Below are 27540 nucleotides of genomic sequence, written 5' to 3'. Positions count from 1 at the left end.
AAATGAGAGAGCTATCCAAAATGTTCAGAGCTTGGGTTCTCAATGACCAAGAGTGGGAATAACTGGACTAGAGGTTTCCTAAAATAGAGTGACTGTCAAGTTTATGAGTCTTGCACACGCTCACACGCCCCAACCCGCCCACCAATTGACAGTAGTGTGAGAGCGCGCGCATGAGGAAAGCGGCGCGCACACCTAACAATTTTTATTTTTTGCATACACAATCAGATACTCACAGACCTTAGAGTGAGTTTAGATGAGTTAGGGTGTCTGTCACCTCTTTCTTGTTTATCACGATCGCACTCAACCTGTGCGTAATATTGATGCGGCCACTTGCATCTCCAGTCGTTCTTGCGCGTCCGGCGATGCGGCTGTAACGACGCGCCCTTGTGGTTTACGTGCCACTTTTCATGGGTCTTTTTTCCGTCCAGGTCCAATAGTGTGATGTGCATGGTTGAATGTCATCCGTTTGCTATACGGACCACAGTTTTCCTGCTGCTGGATCACGCACCGAACCTGTGGTTAGATATGACGCATCGGGCACTGTAGGGACGCGTCTCGGAGAAGCAGAAAGGTTTCAGACAGAAGGGACCAGCGGATCTGGACTACACAGGCGTCATGTCTAACACGACGAAGATCAAAAAGGAAAAGGAAATCATCACGGAGTATGAGAGCCAAGTGAAAGGTAAGAACACTGGCACCTGATGGGTACCTGGAGACGGACTTGTCTGATGCGTCTAAATATGAACCTTGTGCATGTGTCAAATAATATTTCATAATGCATTTCATTTTATTTCATTGTTTCTGCTTATTTTATGTGAATTGATTCTCAAAATATTAAATTGAAATTGAATTAAGTTGGTGGTTTTAAGTGGTTATTTATTTATTTCTTATTAAAGCTGGTAAACCATCTTTGTCCAAGTAACTCAAAATGGTCAAGATAGTTTTTGGAACATGGTTACTGGTCAACCAGCTAATGACCAGCTGATCAGCCTGGATTAGCTAGAATGGTTTTTGCAACATGGAAGCTGATCGTCCAGCGTATTACTAGCTGGAAACCAAACTGCTTAAAGTGTTTATGAGTCTTGGAATATAGTATCTGGTTAACCAGTTGATTACAAGCTGGAAATCAGGTTAGGATGAGTTTTGGTACATGGTTGCTTGTTGACCAGCTAATAACTAGCTGGTCAAAATGGATTTTGCAAAATGGCAGCTGGTCAGTCAGATTACGGTGGTTAATATGAGTTTTGGGACACGGTAGCTGGTTGACCAGATATTAACAAGCCACCAGTGGCTCATACGAGCTCAAGATGGTCCAGATGGTGTATGTAATTTGGTTACTGGTCAACCGGTTAGAAACCTCAAGGAGATCAAGATGGTTTTTGGACCATGTTAGGTGTTTGACTAGCTATCTACAAACAAAAAAACCAGCTATGATCTGGACTTACCAGCTTTTGATGGCTGATTCACCAGTTGATAAACATCTTGGACTAACTCGAAACAAGCTACTGTTTCAAAACAATCTGAACCTGGATTTCCAGCAGTAAATGAGATGCTTAAGTGAGCAAATTATGAAAATGCATGCTTCTTTGTATTCAAGATATGCATTAGCATCAAAATAACACACAATCCACACACTCTGCATCATTTGATTGCCCTTACAGCAGGGCGGCCGTTTGAGAGCACACTCGTTTAACAGTGTGTAATCGATGAAATAGAGCGTGGGGGGGGGGGCAGCATCGCACAGGCTCCATGGCAACCCCTGTCTCCAACTGTAGTCAGGTGAAGGTGTATGGCTAATGCTGATATGTAAATGTAAGGAGCCGAGTTGCTGTCTCAGCTACTATTGGCCAATGGTAGTCCGGGTGAGGGTGGTCTCTAGGCAACTTGCTGAAAGACTGGTGTAGTACTGGGGCCGGTGCGTTAGCGCTCGCACAGCCAAGATGGATGAACATATAGACGGCTCACATTGTCAAATGTAGGTTTGTGTGCATGTGCACAAAGGTGCACTCCGCTTTCAACAGACTACAGGCTCCTGCTGCATTGTACATGTTTCCATGGTTACTTAACCACCAGGTCCAATAGGGAAGCAATGGGTATCTGGCTGTGTGTGTGTGTGTGTGTGTGTCAGGGAGCAAGATCAGGGAATCCTCCTGCCGCAGCAGTGCTGTTTAGTATGGACCGCACGTACAGCCGTGTGTGTGGCATACAGTAGTGTGACTAAGGATGGATTGAGACAGATGATTGATTTTATGTTTTTAAGGGACATCTCTGTTATTCTCAGATATTACAAACACTCACACATTTGCTATTTAAGTATACTTAATTTTCTTTTTATTGATTTAATAATGTCACAGTTAAATGCATTCTGTGAGCACAGATGTGTACATGTGATTGCTTGAATTTTTATCAGACTCGAAAAAAATAGGTACTGTAAAAAAATAAAAAATGTCCAAGGGAACATGCTTGAGTTTGTCAGTGACCGAACAGGAAATGGATTTTTCTAAGGGAGGAAGTTGGGAGGAAAGAGAGGCACATGACCTTGACTGTACCTGCACGCGCACACGCACACAAACTGAACTACACAATTATGGTAATTCAAAGCAGTGTTATTTTAGTATCACAGTATAGTTTTTGTTAATATTTTGTATTAGATTTGTATTTTTTTATATATTTAGGTTTAGAAATTTAGTTGTGTGTTGTCAATGCAGCTATATTTTTATTTTAGTTAATATTAGTGAGTTTAATGTGTAAAACATTGGTGTGTGAATGTGTGTGTGTGTGTGTGTGTGTGTGCATGCGCATTCCTCAAAATATTTTTGCTTTATCAGCAAGAAACGGCATATGAGCGGATGACTTTTTCAGTCCTGTAGGGAGCTTGCTATAGCTAGAAACAACTTTAAACCACACCCTCATGCCATCCAGTGATAGCTAGTGTGTGTGTGAGTTATGTGTACAGTATGTTCTCATGCGAGGTTTAATCTTTTCCAACGTGCACTTATAAGCACAAAATAAAAGAGAGAAAATGATTGATGTCTTCCAGTATGAAATTGCCATAAGACTGTGTTTTATCCTGTTAGATTTGATGCTGGGTTGCACTTCTGACTCCCGACCAGTCCAAAGCCACAATCACACAGACACACATCATCGTCCAAGGCTGCAGACTGACTCACTGGTGTACTTCCTCTGCCTAGAGTGACTGTATGAATCAGATTTATTGCGGCTCCGGGGATCCACTCTGCTACAAGACATTTCATCTCTTTGTTCAGAGTCCCAGAGAAGGAGCTGTCAGAGTCCAAACATATGACAATAAATGTTCAGAGTGAATGCAAAGCGACGTAAAACAGGCTGTACAGATTAAAGGAGCAATTTGAGCAGGTTTGAGAATTTTTATACTGACTCACAGAATGGTCATGCAGAAGGGACAAAGTGGTTTTGATTGCGCACGTCCTCTTGTGCGTGTCGCTGTGTCACACTAAATGATGACCTTTGTTTTTTTCTGATATGAAATAATAAGAAATGTCCTGCTTCTTTAAATCTTACAGCCTGTTCTTGCATACCCTTTGTTTATATGTGTAACAGCTCTGTTTAAACACTAGTCAAAGTGCACAGATAATGTGGACCTGCAAACCTTGTAAATTATATATATATTGCAGGGAATTGGATGTGTGTGTGTGTGTGTGTGTGTGTGCTCTTGTTTTTCTGACATCAGGACACAACTCTGTATAATGACATGGGTATGACACAGGTATTACAAGGAGAGGGTGACTTATGAGGACATATCCCATGTCCCCATTTTTCAAAACGCTTTTAAACGATAGAGAATGAGTTTTCTTTTTTTGAGAAAGTAAAAATGCACAAAGTTTCCTGTGAGGGTTAGGGTTAGGTGTAGGGCCATAGAATATACAGTTTGTACAGTATAGAAACCATTACGCCTATGGGATGTCCCCACTTTTCACAAAAACAGTGTGTGTGTGTGTGTGTGTGTATGTGTGTGATTACGTAGATTTTCAGAGAAAAAATCCTCTCCCTTGGGACATTCATAATTGGGCAAAATGTATATAGTTACATTTTATATAAAATTTTAATTCATATTAAGCATAAATATACATTAAAATAAATATAATTAACATAATTAAAATTAAATAACATTTAAAATATAAAATAGAATATTTAAAATCATTCTAAAAATATATACTGTATATACATTTTTCTATCTCTTTTGTGTGTGTGTGTGTGTGTGTGTGTGTGTGTGTAGTAGGCTGTTCAAATTAATCAGAACAACAAACTGTGGTATCAGTCCACAAACTTTTTCTAGCTTCATTGTTGGCTTTATTTTGTTATGTATTATAATTAGCATTATGTAATATATCTGATGGAGTCATATCTGATGGACACTTTACTGTCCCATTAAGCCACAGGAGAGGAATTGTCTTGTTTCTGAATGTTGTAAAACGTTTTAAACATGGTTTAAAATGTTCGTACTACTAAAATTCATACATGTATGTTAATGGTCTAAAGTGAATTCTTCATTAAATGCAGTACATACTTTACATGTGATTTCAGCTTATTAAATGGCTCATTTAGGGAGCAAATAAATGTGTATTTGTGGACAACTGGTATTGTAACATGTGATGGGTGAATTCTGAGAGGTGGACAAGGCCCAGATGTCCACAATGTGTGTGTGCTTGCAGGAGTGTGTGAACGTGAGTTGTGTGTGTAATCTTTTCCCATCCTCATACGCATCTCAGCCCTAGTCGTGTTTCAAAATAATGATTGGAAACGGCATATACGACCTCACTTCCTCTTTTCGAGAATAGACAATGAACAAATAGCTAATTTGGTCAAAACTGATTTCTTTGTATCAGACTCGAGATCAGACAGATTTTCCAGCCACCCACTGCATGTATTTATAACAGGAACCCTGTACGTCTCATTAATCAAGGATAGATATCGATCCAGTAATCCATTTAAGATCACAGCAGAGAGGGTCATATACACTGCAGAAATGACACTAGGGATTGTCTAGTCTTTACTCTTGGATTTAAAACAGAAAGTGTGCCAGACTATTTATTTTATATTATCTCGAGTTGTATTTTGATTTGAAACGACAGAGATGTGCTAATGGAGCTTAGTCAGGGTAAACGCCATATTTTGATTCATGTGGATGAAATTTCTTTTTGCATTTTGAATGTTTCGACTGTCTCTTCCAATAGCCACATTTACGTTCGTGTCAAATGAAGTCCTCCCACGTTCTCTTTAGCTGTTCGTATCTACTGACCTTGGATTTGTGAGCGCTTGATTACATTTGATGTGTCTTGTGCGCTGAATGAAGCCTGAGCTAATGCTGGCTTTTCCTTGACACTATGCAAAGACGCTCACTTTATGAGAGCGTGAGAAGAGGAGATATGGGAAATAAATGGGAAGTAGAAGAATAGCGTAAAACATGGTGACGTTTTTTTTAGAGGGTAAAATTTTTCCTTTTTCTTTCACATAAATGGGATATTTTTATGTATGTGGAGGTCATAAGTGCGTATTTTGCTGTCATTGTGGTTTGAAGTTCCCATTTTATAAATCATGTGAGTGTGTGTGGTTGTATGCGCTAGCGTGTGTGTGTGTAATGCTGCTGTAGAGGATGCCTGCACACTCCTCACACTCTCAGGTTGCTGAGCAGAAGCCTTGTTGCCATGGAGACAGTCTGGGTCGGGCGCATGCCGCATCAGACATGCTCACCGCGGTCAGAAGTTCAAAGGTCAAACACCAGATAGACAGCGGCTTGTGAAGACGAACAATTTGAAAAATGATAAATGGCAATCATTTTATGGTAGTGAGTGGAGTGTATTATTTATACACCATTATACACATTTTGTATGCTTGTAAACTGGCAAATTGTATTTTCATCAAGGTAAATGTCCATATTTTGGTACTGGCTTGGCTCAGCACGGTGGGGATTTTATATTTCTTGGCTAGATGAAATGCATCCACATGAACAAACATGTTTCCTATCCTTTTACATTCTTTTAATTAGCATTGTCTGCCTGTTTTGTGCTTCAAAGTCTCGTGGAAATGAGTCACTGGCTGTTTATTTGTCGTTTGGAAAGCAGTTTCAATGCACTTCCAGTTCCGCAGTTGTTTCAAGCTGGTTTTTGCCGGTGAGCTGTTTGTGCCTGGTTTAAAACAGCATGCACATTGTCCAGATGACAGATGAGCGTGTTTCAAGCATCAACATGAGTGGAGGCAGGGGACGACGGCCCATGTGAGGATGTGCTCCGTTGCAGTTGGATGTTTTCTCTCTTGAGATTTTCTTGAGAACAGCTCTGTCAGCAACAGCTGCACTGCTAAAAGATTGATGCATTGGCTATTATCCAATATTTGGCAGTTTTGAGATTATCGATATCAGCCAGGATATGGGCTCACATGACAGGTTGCCAGTTGCTCCTCCAAAAAATTATTTATATATATATATATATATATATATATATATATATATATATATATGTGTGTGTGTGTAGTCCTTGTGACTCATACACTTATTATATTTTTCTTAGCAGTTTTTTTCTGCGTTTTTTTTAGTAGTTATTATTTTATTAATATTTTGCATTATTTATATTCTGTTATAGTTTTATTAATATTTTGAATTAGTCTTTTATTTTCAATTTTATTGCATTTTTTATTAGTTGTATTATACATTGTATTTTGTAAATGTTTTTATTCATTTTTGGTTGAAATTTATTATTGCTTTAAACATATATTTTTAAATACTTTTTTTTTTTTACAACTAAATGCAGGTTTGTTTTTTATTTTCTTTATTGTTTATTTTCTATAAATATGGATATATTTACAAATTAGAATTAAAGAGTAATATTATCAACTTTGACAGCCCTAAAAAAATGTTTTGTATTTTCCCTACGAATGGCTTACCTATAGTTGTCACTGCATATGAAACATTCAAAAAAAATCACACTCTGAAAAAAGTAACATGCACCACTCAGGCAGTGCTGACATTTTTGAAAAGATTCTCTGCTGTGTTTCAGGTGTTTCTTATATTATATCGAAAGAGTCACCTTGCTCACCATGCCACCAATGCAAACACACACACACACACATACACACAGTATGTGTTACATGTCTCCATTTCTCACAGTCCATCCCACCCTCCTACACAATCACACACACTCACACTCACACCCACGTAGAGCTCACGCCAAGCCTGCTGTCTCATCTGTTATTTCGAGCCGGAGAGGCAGTCTGACATTAAACAGTTGGTCTATGGAGAGAGAAGGAGAGGGGGAAAAGAGGGCGAGAGCGAGCTGGTGAAGGGGAACAAGGGAGTGCTATTATTAAAAGCAGTTATTAAAGGAATAATTTGGGCAAAAATGAAAAGTGCGTATTCTCATGGTGTTTTAAACCAAGCCAGAACCTTTTATTCAGGATTTGGGTTCAAAATGTAAGAATCAACCATTACACTATAAAAAGCCATATCGATGTGAATATGTTGGTGGGACGGGATGTGGAGGGGTGGTGTGTCCTGGGGGATTATTGGGGTGTTTATGGCTCAGTTTCAAAACCATATGGCTGCTTTACATGCTTATGTCTATGCAATTACAAATAACAGGCACTGAATCTTTCTGAAGCTTCCAAAAGGATGCAAAAACACTGTAGAAATATCTTTTTTTTTATGAACTTATATGATAGCTTTATGTGAGGAACAGATAGATTGAGAGAACTGTAGATTATCAAGATTTAGATTATCAGTGGATAATGTCTTAAATTTCATGCAAAGATATCATATGTCTTGTCTTATTATATTTAACTTGTATATCTTGGTTATAATATTTAACTAAAACTACAAAAAAATGTGTGAAAAAAGCTAAAAATAAAATATTAAATGAAAAATTTGTCAACTGAATGAAATAAATTCAGGGTTAATGACTAAAATTACTAACTGGGAAAAAAACTAAAACCGAAAAAAAAGGTAAAAAAAAAAAAGCTTAAATAGTAATAATAATAACAAAAAATACTAATTTATCATTTGTTTGAATGGAGAATGGCTTCTGAAAATTCAGCTTGTTCAAAACGGGAATAAATTACCTTTAAAAACATATGAAAATATAAAATACATATTTTAAATCACAATAATATTTAAATATTGCTGCTTTTACTATATTTTAAATTATATGCAGCCTTTGTGAGTGCTTTTCAAAAATAGAATATTTTAATGTCCCTAAAATTGTATATACAATTTATATTTCCTTCCTTAATTTTAAATCGTATATATATATTTTTTTTTAAGTGTATTTGTGCTGTCTTATTTTCTTGGTTAATTCATAAGTATTAGTTTATAAATGCATGAGTCTAGACTACTTTTTAATGTACATTTGTTCCCATTTAAAAAAAACAACAACCTGAAAGCAAGTGTTGGCAGTATGGAAACTTCAATGAGTTCTGAATTGCATGACGTCACCTAAATGAAGACGGCATTTTAATTCTGACTGCACCATTCCTGTAAGGAAAAGGAGTGTGGAGTTTGTGGAGAAGTGGAGATGAGAAGTAGCATGGAGAATCCAGAACACCTCCTCCCATTAAACACACACACACACACACACACACACACACTAAACCCCATGGGATGCTCCACTCCACTACCTGTTGTCTTGGCAACTGCAGTGAGTGTGATAACCAGTGTGTTGTTAAGGAAGAATCCAGCTTGGCTTGTTAGGAGAAAAATCTCTGGTTCAGTGAGCACAACTTCACCCCTCAGTGCCCACTTTGTGCTCAAGTTGCTCCCGAGCGTGTCATGTGATGTCAGTTACACTGCAGTTGTCATTAAGAAAGAAACACTGGCGTTTGTTAATTAGCTAACATAACTGTGTGTGTGTGTTTGAACAGAGATACGGTCTCAGTTAGTGGAGCAGCAGAAATGTCTGGAGCAGCAGACGGACATGCGGGTTCAGCTCCTCCAGGACCTGCAGGATTTCTTCAGGAAGAAAGCTGAGATCGAGAGCGAATATTCACGCAACTTGGAGAAGCTCGCCGAACGATTCATGGCCAAAACCCGCAGCACCAAGGACCACCAACAATACAAGTGAGTGGAGGTTGTGCGTGTGTGTGCAGGAATGACTCAAGAGTCATTTTACTAGAAACGAATCAGCGGTGAATCGTTTCGGTTCTGATGCACATTTCATTTTCCTTCCGTTCACCTCCAAATAATTTCTCCCGCCCTGTTCTGTTCGACTGTGGTTTGTGTGGTGGATTAGGGCGACGTCTGGAATATTTTACCCACGATGCTCTGCAGCTTCATGCTTGAGAAATCAGAGATGGCAGAGGAGAGGCGATTGCTGTGTCTGCTGTAGTTATTGTTCTTGTGTGTGTGGACGGGCATCTGTGTATTTGCTGTCTCATTAATGCAGATAACATTCAGCTGGGAAAATAGAGAAATGGGGGATGAGAGAGAGAGAGTGAGTTTCACAGTTTCTCTTCTGTTGCATTTTTTTTTTTTCTCTCGTGCTGGGCACTGTTAGTGTGCTGGTCTTCATGGGGCTGTCCCATCGGATGCCTGCTTTGTGATTAGTCACTGGCTGCTGAAGGCATTTGCCTCTTTGGGAAAAGATGGCTTCCCTTTGTCTTTTCACAACAGCCATTACTAATATAGAAGATCAAGTGTGTGAAACAAAATGGCGTCTTTTACCTTCACATCGGCAGGTGGTTAAAACACCTTCACTCTCCAGAATAAATGAGCAGTTTGCACAGAGAGAAATGCAATGCAGTTTTCGGCAGTAATCAGTTTAAAATGTAGCTATACAACAATCTGCTTTTATTCAGCAAGGATGCATTAAATTGGTCAAAATTGAAAGTAACAACATTACTAATGTTACAGTTTTTTTATAATGTTGCAAATTTTAGTTTCAAATGATTTTAATGCTTGACATTTATATATACAATGACAGCAAAAAATGACAAATTTAAATCACCTAATGTTTGAATGTTATATTATATCTAGAGATTTATTTGTATTTTGTATCGTTTTTTTCCATCTACATGTTAAACACACATTTCCATGGCTTTCAGGAAGGACCAGAACCTGCTTTCTCCGGTGAACTGCTGGTATCTGCTGCTGAACCAGGTGAGGAGGGAGAGTAAGGACCACGCCACCCTCAGCGACCTTTACCTCAACAACGTCATCACACGCTTCACACACGTCAGTGAGGACAACATGCGTCTGCTCAAGAAGGTGAGGTCAAACACGGGTCAGCGTGGAAGGTCGTTCCTGTCGGTATTATAATGTGATGTCATGCACATATAATTCAATCGAAATGAAAGCTGGAAAAAAATGTGCATTCGTTAAAAACACGCCACATTTCTCCTTTGGATAATTAAAATGTGAACAACTGTTTACTCTCTTGTAATAGTGGTGTTAGAATTTGTTCCTAGCAGTTAGTTTACATTCTTTCAATATAATTATCACTCATAAACTTAGATTGCTTTCTCAGACTGTGTGCATGGCTGTGGTTTTATTTTATGTGAATTCACCATTCATTATTCAGGCGCTGTCTCTGTAGATCCAACACAGTGGTGGTTTATTTATAGGAAGTGAATGCATTTTTCTGCACTACAACACTTTAGTAGACAAGCACTAATATAATAACAATAGTAGAAGGGGCAATGACAAACAGGAGTGTCCAAGATACAGAATAAATCGTTTAAAATGCATGTGCTAGTTCATATAAATAAATGTTAAAAAAAAAAGTTTTACACCATTTTGGGAACTCTTAGTTCTTAAAACAGCTTTACAGTTGTTTCCGCTATGAAATAACAATAAATACAGTGATAGTAAAGTTTATACCAAACTATTTAAGGTTTTTAACTTTTTTTTTTTTTTTTTATCAAGATATCATGACAGGATGGTTGTATCATCCTGATTTTTTTTTTACTTTATCCCACCACAAAAAAAAAGGTGTGTATGGGTTTTGTTTTATATTAATATTTTATATGAATTTTAAATCCTAAAAGATCATCCTATTTGGATATTTTTGCAACATCCAAAAAAGTAAAAAAATAAATAAATTATATATATATATATATATATATATTTTTTTTTTTTTTTTTTTTTTTTTTTTTTTTTTTATTTAATGCATTTTTAATAAATGAAAAGAATCAGTCAAAAAAAGCTCTGCTAAAGCTCACTTGTGACACTCTAAAAGAAAAATGCACATCTGATGAGCCCAAAAGGTTGAGTCGAGAAGGTACTGTGTAACATAACTGATCCAAGAGAAGTAAAGCAACATAAGTGGACATTTGAGTTATTTTGATCTCTCGCGTTAGTTCAGAATTGACAAAGCGAGGACAGCGATTCTTGCCTGTATATTTGAGTTTGACCCAGCTCGCCCTTACTCTCTATCCATTATAACAAACCTTGTGTTTTTTTGGCCTTCAGAGCAAAGAGATCATTTTCCAGCTGCAAGAAGACCTGATGAAGATTCTTAACGAACTCTACACGGTGAGCTTGTCTCATTCTCTCTCATCATCTGTTCAATCTCTCTTTGGATTGCTTTTTCATCCTATCACTTTGCTGGTGCTTTTTTTTTCCTTTCTCATTTTATCATTCCATCAATATGTAATTCACCCCGCCATCACCGACACTCTGTCTCTCACTTCCCTTCTTCCAGAACTCAACTGTATAGGTTTCATCTATCTATCTATATTTACTAGTTCCAACATTTCCGCATTGCTTTTGGATTGCAGTTTTCCCTTTGTATGCAACATCTGCAGCTGTTTATGTGACACTATTCTATAGTTGCTGAAAAGACCAGCATGAAATGGACTTTGCAATATTTTTCCAATGGTGTTTGATGTGATGCCACATCTTTTCATCACGTGACATTTACCTGTACAGCTCTGTTGATTGGCTCTCAAAAAACAAAAAAGTTGAAGAAAAATGGCAGATTTGAAGTCATAAAGAATAACTGAAACAAAAGAAAGAAAATGCATGCACGGATGAGTCTTTCACATTAAAATAGACAAAATGCATTAAGAAAATATGGTGAATTTCCATTTTAATGCTGACTTCAAGCTGGGTGGGAACTTTCCCTGTTGACAGAAATGTTATTCGTCTGTAATTGTTTTACTGTGCAGTTCTGAATATTTGAGCCAGTCTGACAGGACTGAAGTCTTAAAAGCCAGCAGCTCTTGCATAAATAACCTTGATAAAACAAAAACCCAGCAGCAGCACACATTAAGTCTGTCAACTGAGCTTAGCTCTTACATGAGGAATGCGCACTAAAAATGAGATGAATTCTCTGAACCAAAGTACTCAAAGTTCAGGAAGTTTCCACCTCACTGCAGCCCTTGTGTTAGCAGTTTTGTATCCCTGTTGAGAAGGATTTACATCAGAGTATGAGAGCAGAGCAGGATGCGTGTTCTATTATTTAGCTTGTAGCGAGGAGTGTCAGGCCATCCAAGATATAGATGAGTTTGTTTGATTTGGAGAAATGTTGCATTACATTACCTGATCACCAATGGATGCTCTGCAGTGAATGGGTGCCGTCAGAATGAGAGTCCAACTCTCACATCAAAATCCACTGACATATATGTTTCATAATTTTTAGTTCTATTTTTTTTTTTTTGCTTCTAAAAAGTTCTTGATTTGTGCATATTTCTCTCTCGATTCAGACTAGACCACTTTATATTTGTACAAAGCAATATTATGGACACATAATTTAGCAATGAATGCAACGGTTTGAACTTAAATAATTTTTTTTATTGGATTTGTTTATTACGATCACAGCTTTTTAGAATATTGTCTTGTTTGTATCAGCGTTTTGTACTCTCATTCTGACGGCACCCATTCACTGCAGAGGATCCATTGGTGAACAAGTGATATGATTAAAAAATGTTCATATGAAAATCATTATGCACACATCAATGTAGACACAGATGCACAACAGACCTTTATGAATCAGATTAGCTCAGTTGGATAAGGGTGCATCCTGCTCAAAGTTTTTGGGCTTGTGGGTAATGTAGTTTTCCCTCTGCTCTGTCCCCTGCAGGTGATGAAAACGTATCACATGTATCACACAGAGACTCTAAGTGCAGAGAATAAGTTAAAGGAGGCAGAGAGGCAGGGTGAACGACAGGGCCGAGGTGGAGAGGCCATATTCAGTCTGCGCACCGAAGATCGCCACCAACGCCGCAACGCTGCTCGCAAAATCCAGAAGATGAAAGAGAAGGTGAGTTCCACATCTTTTGCTTTGTTTTTCTGTTGTGTTGCTGTTTTTTGAGGAATCTTTATGTGTTATGCGTAATGTGTTTAGTTGTTTGCAATCTATGAGTGTATTATCCACTATGCAAATTACATTCTGTGAATTTTAACGTACCAGATGTGTTTCCAGAAATAGTGCAAAGTTCATTTGTCTTGATGAAATATTGTGAACTGGAGTTATGGAGTAATTCGGTGGACATTATGAGGGAATAATTTCTGATATAACCTGAAAATGAGCCTATTTTGTTGCTGTGGTTGGCTTTAATGATTTGATGCTTCATTATAATGATGGTTATGAAGATTTACTGAGAATATTTTGTGATGCCAGGTTGATTTAACGCTATATTAATAAATTACTTATTGTTTATGCGATTGAGCTGAAATACATTATAACGTCGCCGCTTTCCAAATGTAATTTTGAAATGATTCCAGTAAACCCTGGTACAGCTACAGCATGTGCGATCAGAGCGTGTTTATGAAAAAAAAGCAAAGAAGAGCAGCCATTTTGCATATAACTATTCTGTAACCGAAAACCATTGATAACCATGTTTTTATAGGGCATGGTATGGTCCGACACCAGTATAAACTGACCCAGGAGACTTTAATGTTTATGCAGTAAATATAGTAGTTTATATATACAGTAGTCTCTTTTTAGAACATTAATTTCCAGTACATACACCCTCATGACATATTGCATGTATACAGTTTGGCACTGCATTCATTTCTCTCTTTCATAAGGGGGAGGAGAGGTTAGAATGAGCAATTGTTGAAGTATTGGACAGAATAGGCAGACAGGATATCCCGATGGACAGAATTTTTTTTTTTTTTTTTGAGGCATGGTATGAACATAAAACCATGTGGTTCACACATATGAGTATGTAAAATGTATATGCACTGCTGTTTTCAATTCAACAAGGATGCATTAAATGACTCAAAAGTGACAAATGTTGACAGAGTAAAACAGATTTTTATTAGAAATAAATGCTCTTTTGAACTTTCTATTGATCAGACTGAAGTAATGGCTGCTGAAAATTCAAATTTGCATCACAGGAATAAGCTACATTTTAAAATGTATTAAAGTTGAATATAGCTACTTTAAATTGTAATATTATTTCGCAGTATTACTGTTTACTGTATTTCTGATCAAATAAATGCAGCCTTGGTTAGAATTTCTTTGAGAACCATTTAAAAAAAAATAATAATTACAGACCCCATGCTTTTGAAATGTAGTACACATCATTACACAGAAATCACTGTCCCATGGATAAAGGACTTGAATGTTCAGGATGCTTGCTTGATTTAATGATAATGTTGCTTTAAAAGATCTCTGGGTTTCACCAGCAGCCGAGGAACTGTGATTAAAGACGTATAAGCCAAGCCTCACTGTGCTATACACCACACTACCATTACAAACAAGTCGATAGGTCGTCAAATAAAAACATTTTATCTTCTTGGCTTGATGGAGATATAGCACTTACTCAACACTTTGTCCTTCTCTGTCTCCTTCAACCTCTCTGTCTCTTTTTTTTTTTTTCCCAGCGCCAAGCCAAGTATTCAGAGAACAAACTGAAGGTTATGAAAGCTCGGAATGAGTATCTGTTGACTCTGGAGGCCACGAACGCTTCTCTGTTTAAATATTACATCCACGACCTGTCACATCTGATTGACGTGAGTATCTGATTAGGGCTGTGTACTGTAATGCACAGACGGTGAATCGACAGCAGAAAATTGCCACTGCATGAAGGGCATGGTATTATGGTTGCGTTTATTTGCTTTCTTACCAAGCACAGTGATGAATTATAGTCCTGATTAATAATCACTAATTTAGGCAGCCTCCATTGCCTTTAATTAGAGACAAACACACCCTGTAACAGGCAGGACGGGATGGAGATTAAGCCTTTAATTACAAACACACATTAGCAAATTCTGAAACAGGCCATGTTTAGAATCTTATGCTCTTCTGTCTGTCTATATATCATTTAATGCATTGCCCATCCTGTTGTTCTTTCTTTCTACCACCTTTCTATCATACAAACTATCGCTCTGTCTATTATCAGTTTGTCTGTCTGTCAACACAGTAGAAAATGGAAGGTGAAGATGTGTGCATTGCATTGTGGGATAGAGTGTCCCGTGTAGTATACCATGGTTGCATACTGATTATTTTTATCCCATTAATGATTATCCTATTAAATATCCTGCACACTTAATCTAGTTTCTGGTGCGGCCAGGAGATTCGTCCGAGGTAAAGAGAGGAGTCATTTCTCACATGGGCCGCCCTTCTCCTGGGTTTGCTGTGTCTGTTATTTTCCTCATTAGAGTTTGCAGCAGGCCGATGGTGGTCAGCAGTATCTGACCCATCGGAGCTCTGCGTCTCTTTGACCTCCACAGAGGTCAAACCTGCTCACACTGAGATAAAGACAGCAGGAGAATTTGTGTATGTGGGTGGATGAAAGAGGGAGACAGAGATTGTGTGGGGGTGAGGAATGAGATACAGTAAAAGCCTGGATGAAAAACCCTTCAAATCAACCCTGAGAACACAAGCCCTAGAGGATCATTTCTTGATGAACGCTTTAATGTAATGGTACATCCCTCATAATCGTTTTCGACTGACAGCTCCACACAAATTGTCTTCTCCAGTAAAATCTGGTGTGTGTATATGTGTTTTAACAGTGTTGTGACCTCGGCTACCATGCTGGCCTGAGCCGGGCGTTGCGGACCTACTTGTCAGCAGAATACAGCCTGGAAACCTCTCGGCATGAAGGCCTGGATATTTTGGAGGGGGCTGTGGAGGGGCTGGACCCCAGTAGTGACCGGCAGCGCTTTATGGAGACTCACCCCACGGCGTTCACTCCTCCTGCACGCTTCACCTTTCAGCCACACATGGCAGACCAGGTCACATGCCACCTAGTGTCCAGACTGCATATATACATCTCATTTACAGTATATACAAAAGGCTTCTGTTTAGGTCATTAATGAATTTGTGATATTGCAGAGACTTTTACTGTCATATCTTAATAATTTGGCTGGACAGCAAAAAATATTTTTTTTTATCTAAAAACATAAAATTATTTATTTAAAAGTTTGAAACTGTCCTGTGCTTTCCTGTATTGTGTACTTTACTTTGGCATTATCTAAATGAAGTCAGAAATTGGTCAAAAATAGCATAATATTTTACAAATAGTATAATAATTTGTAACCAATATCTAAACGTATATGGAAAAGCCCTTTTCTAAACGTGACCTCAGAAAACCGAAGTAGTAATTATGGCACTTTTAACTTCAGAAGATGGAGAGTTTCGCCTCATACTTTTAATTGAACTCACAATATTTATCTGGAACTATTTCCATGTTTGTTTGTTTTTTTTATTCCTGCAGTGTGATGTACCTTCACATAATAGAGATATTTTCATCATTAATAAGCAAAAAAATAAGCTAAAGGTTTCCTGACCTCATAATAATTGAGCCCTCATGGATTATTTGTAAATAAAAAACTAAATTATCACACCACAGAACCGATTAAAAAGCCACAAAGGGGTGATTTAAAATTGCTGACCCCTTACTGCATCTCGAAATCTACACAAATTTTTATTCAAATAATATTAATTTTAAATATTGAGGAAAAACCTACATGCATGGATATACATGGTTGAGCTGTTATTTGACACATTATCCAACTGTGGCCTGTTAATTACCATGCACGCTCTGATATTCTGAGACTTGGTGCTCAATTGGACAATGCAAATTCAAGTCTGGCACGCAACAATTTTTTTTTTTTTTAAATCAAGCAATGTCGTCTTCTCCATATCATTTCCTGTCTTCCTGTTTACACTCTACGTCCTTGAATATGCCTAAAAGGCCACTATAAGAAGAGCAAAGATGCAATGATTTGTTTGTTCTGCTGAGCGGTTTCTATAATATGTTTATTTATGCATGTGGATATTTCAGGTGAGTCAAATCACAGCATTGCCGCAGGTGCAAGCCGAGCTCCTCCTCCGATTCCAGCAGCTGCAGTCGCGCCTCTCCACACTGAAGATCGAAAATGAAGAGGTGAGACACACATACACACACACATGCAATCCCTTCCGCTCCAATGAGCACCTCGGCAGCTGCACTTCTCCCACTGAGGATAAAGAATGAGATGACAGGCATACACACCTTCTCCATTCCTCCTTTCCCCTCTCTCGTTCCTCCTCTCTTTCTCATCAGGTTCTATATATGCATAACAGTGCACACCTTCACAGCGGCAGACACATTTATACATATTGTTTCCATCTTCTCAGTCTCTGTTGGAGTGTGTGGTTGTTTGTCACTGGTTGTTGGCAGGCCAGCTGTTTCCTGCAGCTCTCAGCATGTGAAGGACAGAGCAGAAGTGCTGATGAACACTGTGTTACTGCAGAGAGTTTCGACTGTAGAGAGCGAGGGGTGTACGGATGTGTGTGTGTGGGGGATATTCCTCTATCCTCACTGCTCTAGTCAATTTTTTGAAATTGAGATTTAAACATCACTTGAATAAATAAGCTTTCTATTGATATATGGTTTGTTAGGATAGGACAATATTTGGCCTGAGATACAACTTTTGGAAAATCTGGAATCTGAGGGTGCAAAAAAATGTAAATACTAAGAAAATCGCCTTTTGAAGTTGTCCAAATGAAGTTCTTAGTAATGCATATTACTAATCCAAAATTAAGTTTTGATATATTAATGGTAGGAAATTTACAAAATATCTTAATGGAACATGATCTTTACTTAATATCCTAATGATTTTTGGCATAAAAGAAAAATCTATCATTTTGACCAGTACAATGTATTTTTGGCTATTGCTATAAATATACTCAAGTGATATAAGAGTGGCTTTGTGCTCCAGGGTCACATATAATTTAAACTGTTTTCCTGTTTTTAAAATGCATTTATTATTCCAGTCTTCAGTGTCACATGATCCTTCAGAAATCATTCTAATATGTTTATTTAATTGCTCAAGAGACATTTCTTCTTATTATTTAACATCAATGTCGAAAACAATTGTGCTACTTAATATTTTTGTGGAAAGTGATTCTTTTTTTCAGGATTCTTTGATGAATAAAACTTCAGCAATTGATCAATTAATGTGTCCTTTCAGAATAAAAGTATTAATTTCTTTCAATAGGATGCCACTGTGTGAAAAAACACGGAGGACAAATTAATGCTTCCAAATAAATTTCACATTTTTTATTTCCCTGCAATATTTAATTAAATGTTATATATTGTATATAAGTCAAGTGCATACTGTACACATTTTTTTTTTTTTTTACAACTTGAGGGTGAGTAACAATATAACTTATTTTGTGTTCAACAGAAAAAAAAAACTCTTTCCTTCATCTTGCTGGTGTCCATTGACTTCAATAGTATATTTTCGTAGTATATTTGATCACAACATGTTTTGGACCCCATTTACACCTGTATTTTTCATCGCCTACTTAAATATGAAAATACAAGTAAAAACTGTTCTTGTTTTAAAATGACCATGAGCTAATCATTCAGTACAGTGGTGTCAGGTCACCACTTCTGTAAAACTCTATGTTCCCTCTGAAGGTGAAGAAGACATCGGAGGCCACCCTCAGCACTATCCAGGACATGGTGAACATGGAAGATTACGACGTGTCCGAGAGCTTCCATCACAGTCGCTCCACTGAGTCGGTCAAATCCAGCGTATCAGACACTTACCTCAGCAAACCCAGCCTGGCCAAGAGACGCGCCAACCAGCAGGAAACAGAGCTCTTCTATTTCACAGTAAATGTTGGCCCACACACACGGTTTCAGAAATCCAGCATTTAATCAGATATTTACTTGAATCAGACACAGATGATTTACATATGCCTATGATCTGATCACGCAATAGTTTTGTAGCGTTGAGACCTTTGGATCAAGGGTTTTGTTTTAGCAAAAAAGTTAAGGCTACTGATGGATGACCGGCACTAATTAGATCATTAATGTCCAGTGTGATCGGATTATTATTGAGTGTGTGTTTTTGTGTGGCTGCAGAAACTGAAGGAGTGTCTGGAAGGCAGTAATCTCATCGCTAAACTCCAGGCCAAACACGACATGCTGAAGAGGAGCATAGCTGAAGGTGCTGATCTCGCACTCTTCTCTAAATGTTAAATAATTATGATTATATGTATTTTATATTGCTGCTGCTGCTAATATTGAGAAAGTGAAAAAGGTTTTGAAATGGAAAAAGAAAATATTTTATTATAAGCTCTTTTTCATTTGGAAAAACTCTCATTTTTTAATTAATTCAAATTGATTTTAATATTTATATTGCTGCTACAAGTACTTTTATTGTTACTACTACTAATAATAATAATTGAAGAGCAGTGCAATGTCATCTAATATAATGTCTATATCCACAGGATACAGAGCAGACATCATGACAACCAGGTATATCTCATCTATGTCTAACCTTTTTTTTTTAATGCCGTTTTTTTTTTATATATTGCTCTGCATCACAAGGTCATTTTGATATTTGTAAAGGTTCTCATGACCTTTTTGAATGCTAAATCCCTTGTTTCAGTTGTATTTCTCTAACTTTTTCCACTTAGCCGTCGACGAAACTCCCACAGCAGGCACCAGGTAACAGCTGGTTTTGTTTTCACCTGTACCAGTATGCATATTTCACGTTTTTTTTTAACAACTTCTGTGCGCTGCTTCATATTTATTGCAATATTTTTATCTGCACGCAGGATTCTGGGAAGGCCATCCCACTAATTGTACAAAGCTGCATTCGCTTTATTAATCTATATGGTGAGAAATTTATAAAATCTGACAAATACAAATATTTAATTCATCATCAAGTTGTGGTGTATGATGTATTCTTATTAATTAATTTATTCTTCTAGGTCTGCAACACCAGGGTATTTTCAGGGTTTCAGGGTCACAGGTGGAAGTCAATGACATCAAGAACTCTTTCGAACGAGGTTTGTGAACACAGTCATCAGATCATATCTATACATCAGTTCAGTTCATTTTATTTCTAAAGCACATTTAAAAACAGCAAGAAGGCTGACCACAGTGCTGTACAATACAAAAATAATTTAAGAAATAATCTTAAAACAAATATAAGTTATGGTGTAATACACTGAAGAAATATTATGCACAATTTTTGTCACTAAGTACAAAAATTAATTGAAAATGTTATTTTTTTATTTTATTATAACTGTTGATTAGTTACCACATAATGTTTCTTGAAAAAAAAAACATAATCAATTAATATGGTTGGTATCTCCTCTACATAATGTAAGAAGTCACATTTTATTTTTAAATTGGCAAAATAAACAAGTTGTATTTGTTGAGTTGAATTTGTAAGATTTTTAATAATTTTAAACAAAGGTAAGCTATTGTGTAATATGAACAATAAATATTCTGTGCCCTTTCTGTGTCACCAGTTAAATTAATAAATTGGTGACATTGACCCTGTACATTTTTATGATTTTTAGAAAAATGCAAAATTATTAAATTAAATATAAACTCATAGAATTGACTTTATACCGATTAACAGTCTCCCTTAAATTAAAAGATACAAATGTGATTATTTAATAATAAATGACAATCACCATTTTTTTTGAAAGCCTCAGTGCTGTATCCAAATGTGAAAATCACTGATTTCAGTTTAAAAAGATCCATCACCATGGATACACTCTCATCTTAGTGACTGTTTCCCAGGCAACGACCCCTTGACTGACGAGGAGAATAACCATGACATTAACTCAGTAGCAGGCGTACTGAAAATGTACTTCCGCAACCTGGACAACTCGCTTTTCCCCAAGGAGAAGTTCAACGATCTCATCGCCTGCGTCCGTGAGTGCATGTTTCCCCCTGCGTTCATATATGTGCATGTATGCGTATGAGGCAGGATGGAGGAAGGAAAGGAAAGGTGTGTGTGAGAAATGATGGTACAAGCATTCGGGAAATGACAGGGTGATAAGTACTTGGGTTTCCTGGGGAGTTTGGATAGCGGCTGTCTTTTCATGTGAATATAAAAGAGCACACGGGACGTCTGATTTTCCTTCTTTATGAATGTGCATGTTCATGTGCCTTCAACAGGAACGGAGAGTTTGTATGAGCGTGCCCTTTCTATCCGCAAGATCTTGACCACAACACCACGGCCAACACTAGTGGTCATGAGATACCTGTTTGCATTCCTCAACCAGTGAGTATTCACACACACACACACACACACACACACACACATACACACACACACACACACACATATAAATTAAAATGAAGACATACTATATAGACTGTTATTTTTATATAAAGCTAAATATAATTATTAAATAGTATAATTATTTTGTATAAGTCAGTGTTATTTTTGTATCATTGATATATTATAATTAATAGATTTTATTCATATTTGATTACTTTTAAAATGTTTTATTTTCCGTATTCATTTTATGAATTTTTACTTTATTTTAAATGTCTATATAATTATAGTGTATAGGTTTCTTTTTTATTTCAGTTTTAGTTATTTTAGTACTTTAACTTAGAAATTTCAATTCCATTTCAGTTAACAATAAAAACCCTCGTATTCACTATGTATGTTATTGGTTTTAGTTAATGGCAATTCCCCTGGTATAAATTTTACTAAAATATTATTCAATTATTAAAAGTGTGATTGTGTGATATATATATATATATACGTATATATATATATATATATATATATATATATATATATATATAAACATCAGTACCTGTTAAATAATTACACAAATGTCACTTTTAACAAGTAATAACTTTATGAAGTGTCTGATTTCATTTACTAAAAATACTACCATAAAACCAATATATAAAACTGTTCTATCTCTGAATATTTTCTTAGGAAGTTTTTCCATATTTAGCTGATTTATGTTGACAGCTACACTTCAGGGACAAATCTAAGTAAACCCACATACACACTCCTTCATGTCTATACTATGGACTATTCACCAATATTTGTACTTCCAAAAGAACTCAACTCACTCAGCTGCAAAGCTGAAGCGTCTCACTGTATGGGAGAAATGCAGCTAAATTAAGCATCTGTTTTCACACCGGAAATTAAATCCTCTCCCACCTCTGTGCCGTGAGAGAGAGATGGTGAAAGATAGAGGGAAGGTGAGAGCGAAAGTGTTGGATAAAGGTGCAAAAAGAAAAGGTGCAATATGGAATTTATGACTCATGCATACAAATAGCAGACTGAGGCTCTGATTGAGAATGCATAATTATAGCAGTGTACTCAGGAGACAACATAATGCATCACGGGTTGGTTTCCAATCACAGCTTGTCCCAGTACAGCGACGAGAACATGATGGACCCTGGAAACCTGGCTATATGCTTCGGTCCGACTTTGATGCCCACCCCGGACCTCCTGGACCAGGTCTCATGTCAGACGCATGTCAATGAGATCATCAAAACCATCATCATCCACCATGAAACCATCTTCCCTGACACCAAAGAGCTGGAGGGACCCGTGTATGAGAAATGCATGAGCAATACTGAGTACTGGTGAGTGTGACCATATTCACATTTATATGGTTTAAAGTGTATTGCAGATTGTTGATAATTTTTGTGTCCCAAAGTGAAAGTCCGTACAGTGAACCTGGAGCGTTCGAGGAGGGCGAGCAGGATGGAGGGACGGAAACACAGACGAGCGAGGAGGGTAAATCCATGCATGTTATCATGTAAAAATACTGCATTTTTCTCATTCACAAAAATACAGAATGCTGAATTTGTCTGTCTGTCTGTCTTTCAGAGGGAGAGCCTGTGGAGGCCACAGCCAAGTTTGACTATGTGGGACGTTCTGGACGGGAGCTGACGTTTAAAAAAGGCGCCACTCTGCTGCTCTTCCAGAGAGCGTCTGAAGACTGGTGGGAGGGACGTCACAACGGCATTGACGGACTCATACCACACCAATACGTCACGCTGCAGGAGTGAGTTCACACGCTTCATCCACATTACAGTGACTAATTTCCACTTAATATTACTGTTTTAAAACCATGAAACACATATCTATGGTGCTGCCTCTAAACAATCTAAGAAGTGATTTATTTTTAACAGTGGTGACTAACTTAATTTCCACTTTATGTCTGCAGTAATTGTGGTATTTAGGTAGAAATGTTTTCTTAGTAGTTGTCGTTTTGAATTTGAAGTTTGTTCTGTTTATATAACTAATTGAATTTCCTTATAAAACTAAAATACCTTTTCGGGGGAAGTCGTGGCCTAGTGGTTAGACAGTTTGACTCCTAACCTTAGGGTTGTGGGTTCGAATCTCAGACCGGCAAAACCACGACTTAGGTGCCCTTGAGCAAGACATCGAACCCCCAACTGCTCCCCGGGCGCTGCAGCATAAATGGCAGCCCAGTGCTCCGGGTGTGTGTGTGTGTGTTCACTGCTGTGTGTGTGTGTGCACATTGGATGGGTTAAATACAGAGCACGAATTCTGAGTATGGGCACCATACTTGGCTGAATGTCACGTCACTTTCACTTTCATCAAATGAATAGCTTGATGTTAAAATGGATGAATGAATAAACGTCTGCATGACGTATTTCAGGGATGAGGCCATGTCAGACACTCTGAGCCAGAAAACAGACAGTGAGTCCAGCACCACACCTTCAGATGAAGTGAGCTCCAGACGCTCTCTGACGTCTCCTACTGAACCAAGAATCCATGAGACCTTCATCAGCCGGTGAGCACATGCACACTCTGGCCTTTAGTCTCCTGGTCACTTCTCTCCTTGCGTTTTGCTTTATTAATTCCTTTTTACTTTCTTCAGACACCGGAAGCGAACGGAAGCCCTCCTGCGCCGCGTCCCCGGTCGCCTAAATGACAGTCACTGCCACGGCAATGGGCTGGAACGTAGCTCGCCTCCCGTAACGGTGACTGTAACAGGGCATTTCAGCCCGCGGGAGCTGCTACGTGGGAATAGCTGTGTAGACAGTCCTGAGCACCACAGACGCATGGGACACAACGCTACCTCCAACGGCAACATCACTGCCAACATCAGCCGACACGAGTCTCTGCGCAGGGACCGAGAGCGAGAGAGTCCTCCAATACGCCAGTCACCATCCACACTGCATTGTGGGTTACCGATTCAACGGTCTCAGACGCTGAACCCGCACACAATGGCACAGGTTTGTTATGAACAGACATGCAAATAGGCAAATCTCACAAAAACATGTTCATCGCATTTCAGTCCCAAAAATAAAAGGAAAAACAATAAGATGTTATTTTGCATATAGAAATTGAGACCTCTTTTTAGGACCATTACGATTGTTTGCATTTACATTTTTACAGTTAAGCACATTTTTTCACTCAGATTCTCATATAATTGTTCAGTAATATGTGAAATAAATTTATGGTCAGTTTATATTACTTTTGGGAAAACCTTTGAGTTAAAAAAAAAAAAATAATTAACAGATATTTTTCTTATATGTTCATATAATTAATAAAAAAAAATGTATAATCGTTTCATGTTTTTATAATATTTTCGCGAAAATGTTAATTTACATTTTTCATTAATAATTGGTGAATTATTTAACAAATGAATGCTCGTAAATTATATTATATATTAAATATTATAATATCTATGTATTATTTTATATTTAGATTTAATTATTTGTGTGTATTGTGTATATATCATATATTATGTTTGATATTATAATGGCTATATTTAATTTTTAATGTTTAGATTTTTATATCAAATTTATCATCAGTTTATATTTTATTAATTTTTTTAAAAAATTGACTTTTTAAAAAAGTTTAAATAATAAAATGAGTAATCCGCGAATTAAAAATATAATAATGTTAAATATTTTAGATTTTATTAAAACTGATATATTCAATTTATGTAGAAAAAATTAGGGACCCTAAAAATTCAGGATTTCTTTTCTTAATGCAAAATCCAATTTTGTACTCGCTTGTTTTGAATTTGCTGTGCATTACAACCCAGACATATCCATAAGTTGTGAAATTTGCCCACATCCACAGTCATTCAATGTCTGATAACAGTTAACGCTCTCTTTCTACAGGATTTAGAGGAAACTATGAGTCTGGCATTGAATGAGCTGCGTGAGCTGGAAAGACAGAATGGGAAAACCGCGGCTCCTGACCTGGTGCTGGACACCCTGGAGCAGGTGAAGAGCAGCCCGTCCTGCCCCTCCGGCTCCACCCCCTCCAGCTTGTCCAGCCCGTCAGATTCCCCAAGCCCCCTCAGCCCTATAAGCCCCCTTCCTTCTCTCCCTCCGTTGCCCGGCCCTTCATCCCGGCGCTCCAATGACCCTGTTGCCACCTTCAAACCCATCGCCTCACCCCGCATGGGCGTGACGCTCCGCCCACCTGCTTTGCGGCCCAAACCACCAATTCTCCCCAAAGCCAACCCTCCGCCTTCCCAGCAGCCCCAGAATCTGCCCTCGAGTTTCGGCGGCGACAAATCGGGCACTATGTAAGCCAATGGGTCCAACCAAAGGAAACAGGGTTTAAGACTTGACGACTGCTCGAAGAACAGGGTTAATCTCTTAATGATTACATGATTGTACGGCCGATAGCTAGTTTACACGCAGAACGGTCTGATAGCATTAGCCTATGATATTATATCCATAAATGTGCTGTCAGGGTGGTGTGTGTGTATTCTCAAAGTGAATAGGACTTTACCGTGTCTGTGTGTGTGTAGATAAATTTGCGAGGAACACATTCAGACACAGCGGAGAGAGACTGCCTGTACAGGAAGTACCGTTGTTGCTTTTTGGGGGGAAATGTTCCTTTGAGTCGGTGCAATGTATTTTGAGTGTTTTGATCTGTTAGGCCTTAATACCACAAGAGGGATGTGTCGAAAATGCCATTTTTATAAGTTGCTGCTGCTTTTTTTGATGCTTCGATTCGAGTTACAGGACTCCTGGTGCCTCTTGGGAAAATATTTATTTCACTTGTTGGAATTTGACGGGGAATGTAATTTTAGTTGTTTTGGTTGGTTCACCTAGCCTTTCCCGCGAGGCAACTGAAGAACACAGAATGTATTCCATGAATGTTCCACTTTTTTTTTTTACACTCGAAAAATACCACACTAAGCCTTGATCACCAGATGAACCTCCCCCTTTACTGTGGAAACCAAACCCTGAAGCCTGATTGGACTACGTGGGAGGGACACATTCCAAGGGCAAACACACAAACTAAGCTTTATCAAAACGTATCACACTGAAGGCGCAAAAAAACACATTCCCGGGGAGGATTGCGAAGAAAATTCTGAAAGTTGGTGGAAACAGGCCACGCCCTCCCTCAGGTCCTTCAAGTACAATTTCCACTGCTGCTCCACTGTCGGACGATCATGGTGTTCGATCCTCAATTTTCAACGTCTCCTGTGCTTCCAGTGTACTTGTGTTTGTACCATATTGTCAACGGCAGACTCTTTGGAGCACACTAACCATACATGGCTCTTCTGTGTGTGTCTGTGTGGGGGGTTTTGCATGATAAAACACAGTTAGAGTAGTTCAGAGTACTAGATGATAGATAACTCATGCTTGTACATGACAACTTAAGTGTTTGAGTGTGTGTGTGAGTGAAAGAGAGAAAGAGTGTGCTGCACTTGTAGACAGGATTGTGTGTGTGTGTGTGTGTGTGTATGTGTTTGTGAATGAGGGTGTGTAAATATGCATGAAGGTGAGGTGAGTTGCTTGAACTGAACAGCCTTGATTGATTTTCCACTTTTTTTTTTTTTTTTGACTGTTGCTCTTATGTTTTTTCTACCTGTTCTATTTTTTTACCTTCATTTCTTACTGGTGCTCTTTCATACGACTGCGACCGCTTTTCGCAGTATCCAACGCCCACCTTTTTCTCCTTTTCCAAGCAATGTGAATATCTATGATTATCGCCCCACCCTCCTACACGCACACACACACACACAACTGTGTTCACATGAAAGTGCCTTTCAGGATGCATGTTGAATGCAGGAGCCTGGTCTGCCAAGGGTGTGTGCTCCCGTCGCTCTCTGAAGAGTCGTTCCCCAAGTTAAATTATAATAATAATGCCATAGCTCTTTCCAGATATTTAATATCCTGAACAAATAATAAATATGTACATTTAATCCGTTGTGATGTCGCACTTTCATGTATAGGACTGTATTGGCATGTAGCATTAAATCATGTTCCAGTGCATTTTGAAATGTGTCGAAACTGAATGTCTTTGAAATAAATGAAAGTTAATATGTCTCAAAAATGGTGCATTGTACTTTTTTTGTTGGTACTATATATAATACTAAAACTAAACGGGGAGTAAAAAGC

The 27540-nt window shown here is 37.9% G+C and overlaps 1 protein-coding gene across 2 annotated transcripts; it reads left to right on the top strand.

Moving 5' to 3' along the window:
* LOC127976941 (SLIT-ROBO Rho GTPase-activating protein 1-like) lies at window positions 1-27475 on the top strand. 2 transcript variants are annotated; one of them, XM_052581535.1, is made up of 22 exons: window positions 1-682; window positions 8887-9082; window positions 10066-10228; window positions 11432-11494; window positions 13044-13223; window positions 14795-14923; window positions 15926-16147; window positions 17200-17301; window positions 18823-19020; window positions 19273-19357; window positions 19641-19668; window positions 19830-19860; window positions 19971-20031; window positions 20127-20204; window positions 20950-21084; window positions 21331-21436; window positions 22549-22773; window positions 22848-22927; window positions 23021-23198; window positions 23820-23954; window positions 24042-24399; window positions 25297-27475. In XM_052581535.1, the coding sequence occupies exons 1-22, from the start codon at window positions 616-618 to the stop codon at window positions 25711-25713; spliced, it is 3237 nt and encodes a 1078-aa protein (XP_052437495.1). In that variant the 5' UTR covers window positions 1-615; the 3' UTR covers window positions 25714-27475. The 2 variants fall into 2 exon arrangements, with proteins under 2 accessions (XP_052437495.1, XP_052437501.1); XM_052581541.1 differs by lacking the exons at window positions 1-682; window positions 8887-9082 and adding an exon at window positions 9246-9455.
* The last annotated feature ends 65 nt before the right edge of the window (window positions 27476-27540 follow it).

Source organism: Carassius gibelio, chromosome A4, assembly GCF_023724105.1.
Source record: "Carassius gibelio isolate Cgi1373 ecotype wild population from Czech Republic chromosome A4, carGib1.2-hapl.c, whole genome shotgun sequence".
Lineage (NCBI taxonomy): Eukaryota > Metazoa > Chordata > Actinopteri > Cypriniformes > Cyprinidae > Carassius > Carassius gibelio.
The sequence above is the reverse complement of the archived record's forward strand: the minus strand, read 5'-3'. Positions and strand labels throughout refer to the sequence as shown.